This window comes from Dipteris shenzhenensis, chromosome 6, assembly GCF_047967505.1.
Source record: "Dipteris shenzhenensis isolate YYH24624 ecotype China chromosome 6, Dip_SZ_1.0, whole genome shotgun sequence".
NCBI lineage: Eukaryota > Viridiplantae > Streptophyta > Polypodiopsida > Gleicheniales > Dipteridaceae > Dipteris > Dipteris shenzhenensis.
The window spans coordinates 36,721,479-36,727,095 of NC_141601.1; the positions used below are offsets into that span (position 1 = coordinate 36,721,479).

At 37.8% G+C, this 5,617-nt stretch overlaps 1 protein-coding gene across 1 annotated transcript; it reads left to right on the forward strand.

Moving 5' to 3' along the window:
* The first annotated feature begins 4,151 nt into the window (after positions 1–4,151).
* Positions 4,152–4,743, forward strand: LOC147901129 (copper transport protein ATX1-like). The gene is made up of 3 exons (XM_087376435.1): positions 4,152–4,214; positions 4,341–4,428; positions 4,523–4,743. Exons 1-3 carry the CDS (start codon positions 4,206–4,208, stop codon positions 4,741–4,743), a joined length of 318 nt encoding a protein of 105 aa, XP_087232561.1. The 5' UTR covers positions 4,152–4,205.
* The last annotated feature ends 874 nt before the right edge of the window (positions 4,744–5,617 follow it).

A 5,617-nucleotide genomic window follows, 5' to 3' on the forward strand; every position in this document is an offset into this window, starting at 1 on the left:
ATGCCAAGATCTGCCATGGTGCAAATTTGACCATTTGGACACCCTCCAAATGGCCAAATTCATGCCATGGAAGGTTTTGGAAATTTTGGACACCCCATGACATCCTGATGAACTTTGCCTTCTGCGATGTGGTCAAATTCCTCCTACATTTACCAAAAATGGTCATTAAAATGACCAAACTTGGTCCACATAATTTTTTTGACTTGGAATATTCATAATATTTTCCTAAATTAATTTTACAAAAATATATATACAAGTAATAGAACTTTATTGCATGGAATATGAAGAGAATAGTAAAATAGCTATAACTTTTGTGCTATAACTCCAATTGCAAATATTTTTAGTTCAAAATCGAGAGCATGTACTAGTAGCTCTATGATATTTGACTGGAAAAATAGGTCTATGACCCTTTTTTTCCCTGAATGTTAAAATTCAATGTATAAGACCTTTAAAAATCAGTCACAAGTTGAGGGGGTCATAAATTTGTTATTACTTTGGATACAAATGAAGGAAAAGGGACAAGTTTGCATATAAAAGGTTCACCTCTCTACACAACAAACTTGGAGGTGATGTATTCAATACTCTACAATTCAAAGCAACATTACCTTATATTGCATTAACAACACATTTCAAAATTTAACCGTGATTGAATCAAAATGATTGCTTATGACATGGTATCTTGCAAGGAAGAGAATGTGATAAAATGTAGATATTTGTATTATAATCTCTCCATTCAAATATAAAGACTCTTCAGAGCCTATTCCTCCTCCTTGCTACCTCTAATACATAGAAAAAAGAGGCTTTTGAAATCCCCAAGTAAGATCCTAATACAAATACCATTAAGGCTCTCCTCTTAGGGTAGCCAAGCACAAAATTTTTTACACCATTGCCGATTGGATACAATGCAATAGGGGAAGCCATGTGATGTGGATCACAATGTTCAAGATGTCAATACTTTAATGCACTTCAGTAGTTAAGTAGGCCATTCTAAAAATTCAATGTGGAAGACCACAACATATCCTCAAGACTGCTCAACTAATATAGTGCACCAATGAGTGATTTCAACCAAAGGTGTTGTGAAAGTTGGCTTGTCGAGGACATAACTCCTTAATCTCAAATGCCTCCTGCATCATTTCAACAACCATTACATTAGCAGGCCTAACCAAGCACATTACATTAAAAGACCATAAAATATAAATCAATACATAGGATGCTTACCATCATAGCATGGTCTCCTTTAATCGTGATTATTCTCAAAAACTTTTCCTCTCTTCCAATGTTCATTGACCTTTGCATGATGCAAGCAAGGCAAATAGGTATAAACTATTAACTTTAGACATGAAAACTTTAGACATATTACCTAAAAACTTTGGACACAAAACCACACAATAAAACCATCAAATTAAAATGCATCAATGTTTTTAATGTCCTCCAAGTCATGAAGAAAACCTATGCAAATGCCCAAATGCCCAACCTAAAATTTATGGAGAGCTTGTACTAGTCTTGAACACATTGTTTGATGTTGCATGAGGGATAAAATGGACATTTTTCATACATTTCTCTAGATTCTTGCCTACCATTTCATCATTTCAAGTAAAGTTGAAGGACTATACATTTTGTTATCCATGACTAAAAGGTATTCTTACACATAACTTAGAGATAGTCCATTGTTAGTTATATCAAAGATTCCACTACTTCCCACTCCTATGTTAAAATAACCTCTTGACACCCACACTTGTAAAGAAGACAGGAAAGGAAGGTACATAGAAATACATCCTTCCTCTTAGAAAGCTTATGTGGACCCTTGGCAAAACCTTCCATGAGTATCTAGACAGTCAAACTATAAGTTCAAGTCATCCAATGCATTTTTCATGTTCTAGAACACACTAGAGCTTACAATATTGTCAGCTTCTATCACTTTTTTTGTGACCATGCCTCTAGAACACACTAGAGCTCACAATATTGCCAGCTTTGGTCACTTTGTTCCTAACCATGCCTCTACAACACACTAGAGCACACAATATTGCCAACTTGTGTCACTTTCTTCCTAACCATGCCTCCAGAACACACTAGAGCTCACAGCATTGCCATCTTGTGTCACTGGTGTTCCAGACCATGCCTGTTGGGAAAACAATAGTTGTAGGAGGGGAAAAAGTAGTTGTATCCTATATGAGAGGGAAAAGCAAGAGGGAAAAAGCACTTGTAGGAGGAAAAGAGTTGCTGTAGCAGAAGGAAAAGCAGCTGTAGGAGGGCAAAAAGCACCTGTACCAAAAGGAAAAGCGCATGTAGAAGGGAAAGAGCATCTATAGGAGAGGGCTGAGCAAGAGGCCATAGAGCAAGAGAGGGTAAATCAAGAGAGGAAAGAGAAGGCGGAGGTAGAGCATGAGGGGATAGAGGGTGAGAATAAGAGAGAATTGAGCTAATGTTAATTGAAGTTAATTGGGTAAATAATGTGATGTTAGACATTGTGAGTAAGAAAGAGCCATTTGTAAGATCATAAGTTTACACAAATTTAAGGATTCTTTTTATTAGTAAGAAGAGGTATTAATTGATGTCAAATAATACGTGCATGAATGTGTGCAAAGCACACTCCTAATAGCAATTATAGAGCTATTGTCTTGTGCATATTTTTAATTCTAAAACTCGTATCCTTGAAATTTTCCTGAACCAACCTTACTTCATGTTAGTTTACATTTTTACTAGCATACCTGCTAATATCTATAAACTAGAAACATTAAGGCTACATAACACAATAGTGTAATATGTTATACTAGTCTTGTTACAAATTATAAAAGTCTACACAATATAAACCCTTTGAAGGGAGATATGCTGACTATCTTATTTTTTTTGCATGAAAAAGAAAAGTTGTATTAATAAAGAAAAAATGAAAAAAAAGAAAAGATTATAGCTTTAATAGCTCATACTAAACAGTAGTTTGTAAAGCCCTAGCTGCTAAAACATAGACCTCCAAGCACTTACCATAGTATCCTAGAATATCCAAAATCACCTTTCCAAACTCGTAGTGAAAATCTACCGAAAGTGGGATTCTGTGTGAAACGCTAGATCTCGTTTGCTGAATAATGTAAGCCCTGACCATATGCCATACTCGAAGTTGACAATTGCTCATGTTACCAAGCAATTCTTGTTTCCATTTAAATGACACCCTCGCGTTAGCTCATAAACACCACTTCCGAATGTTGCACCAAAGAGATCGAACAACTATGCATCCTCAGAACAAATGAAAATGTGTTTCCAAGTCCATCTTGCACAAAGGGCAAATTGGAGAAATGTGCTTCCATTTGGAGACACGATCCTTTAGTAAAGGGATTACAAGTGAGGAGTTGCCAAAGCAAAAAATTAAAGCGATTGGAGGAAGTAGAAGCCCTTGAGGCGATGTGCCCATATATCAACGCTATGAAAGGGTCTGTTTTTCTAGAGGTCTGCATGGAGAAATCCTTGGGCGACACTTTATGCAGCACAATCAGTCCACCTTATGTCCCTTTTCTCCTCAGAGTATCTTGGGGGGCCTCACACTCACTTATTTCTAGAGTTTCTTTGGGTCAAGCAAAGTTGATGCAAGACTCCTATGAGAGTTCTCTTGAGTCAAACTTCTAGACTAATTTTTTCAAGTTAATGTACTCTCTCTTAGTTTGTACTTCAAATGCCTTGGCTAAATTTATATACTTGTCACTCTATGACGTTGTACTTGGCCAAGTTTGGGGGCCAATCCCATGTCAAATTCCTCTCAATGGATTTCAATTTTTTTTCCATTTTGGATTGTCAATCAAGCTCCTTAATCATCTTGAACTATAGTGTAGGCGTAGTATAGTTACATCTCAAAGTTGCCTTATGCTTCCTTCTTTGCACGTTCATAAGAGTCAAGCTGTCAAAAGAGTAAGGTGACTTTATGGTCGCTACCTTGGGGGAGCTTTTTTGGGTTTCTCTCCATGTTGATAAGAGTCTGGAAGCGAGTCGTCCAGAGTAAGGTGACTCTATGGTCAAGCTTCCTTTTCATCAGCAGTTGAGCTATGGCGACTCTAGTTCACTGAGATTCATTTTCATCAACAGACGCGTTTGCTTTGAGCCATGGCGAGCTTCAGGAACCTTGATTGAGAGTCAGGACTTCAGAACGATAATTCTACCACCCTTCCGTCTTGTTGTTTCCTCTCTTCGTGCCCTCCAAGCTCGCTGCCAAATTCTTCATCATGCCAGAGGTCCGCCTCAATCGTATTTGCATATAATTCATACGAATATGGCATCTGTAATATAGTTGTTTTGATTCTTTATCACACATACCGTCCAGTGAAGCTCCCTTGTAGACCTGTTTCGTTTCCTTGCAGTTGAAAAAACAAACCGTGGCATTCAAGGTCCCTATGCACTGCCCAGCATGCAATCACAAGATCTCCAATATTCTCCAAGACATGGACGGTACTGCGTTTCCTCTCAGTAAAATAACACTTTAAGGTGCTTTTTTCTGATTTTCATCTACCTCATGCGTTTTTGGCATGGATCTTTGTCGCAGACATAGAATCATACAGTGTGAATTTCGCTCAGGAGAAAGTAACAGTGACGGGGAAGGTTAATGTGGAGAGAGTGATGAGAAAGATTGCCAAGAAAACTCGCAAACACGTACAGGTGTGGAAAGGCGGAGAGGAGAAGAGCGATTCTGAGCCGAAGACGAAGGCATCCAGCCCGCCGGAGAATTATTTCAGCGATGAGAACTCTGACTGCCGAATCATGTGAAGGGAGGGCTGCTGCAACGGCTTATCACAAAACGAATACACATTTGTGAGATGCGACCAGAGGGAGCGGCCTCAGTATCGCTCTCGCGCCAGCTTAGACTACTAACAGTGACTCGTGGTTCTGTTAATTCATGCGATAAAATTGTGTGTGTGTGATATTCTTGTTGATAAGTTGATCTCATACCCAAAAAATTGCCATAAATCTATGTTTGGCAAGATGTGAAAAACGGAGCACCATATTCACGGACCAGGAACTCCTCGCGTGACGGAGGGATCAAATTATCAGAGCCAAACAAGTTGTGTACTATGAGCACACAATTTGTTCACATAAATTGTGTACTATGCGCACACAATATATTTGTGACCAAATTGTGTACTACGTGCATGATGCGCACACAATTTGTCTGTCCAAACTGTTCCTTTTTTCAAGGCACTACATCTATTGCCATTTTAAAACGATTTCCTCTGTAATAATCCCTTGATCAGCAAGGGTACGCTAGTACGCATGGGCACTACCTTGTCTTGTATGTGGAGACAAAGAAAATGAAGAAGCAATGTTTGTGGTGGCTTCGAAGATGATGGTCAAAACGATTTGGATAAGACTCTCGAATTTGTTATGTGCGTTGCATGTTATTCATCACACTTACGAAATTCTACAATTTTGATGCTTCTTTTTCACTTTAAAATTGTAAAAGATTAAAATATTTTCTCATAAGTATTGATATTATTGATGTGGACAACATCAATACAAGTGTTTGCAAATTTCATAAAATTATATGGAAAAAGTTTGAATAAAAAATGGTGATAAAAATGTCAATAGATGTGATACAAAAATTATTTGAATTTTAAAATCAAAAGATTCAAATTTCTCCTCC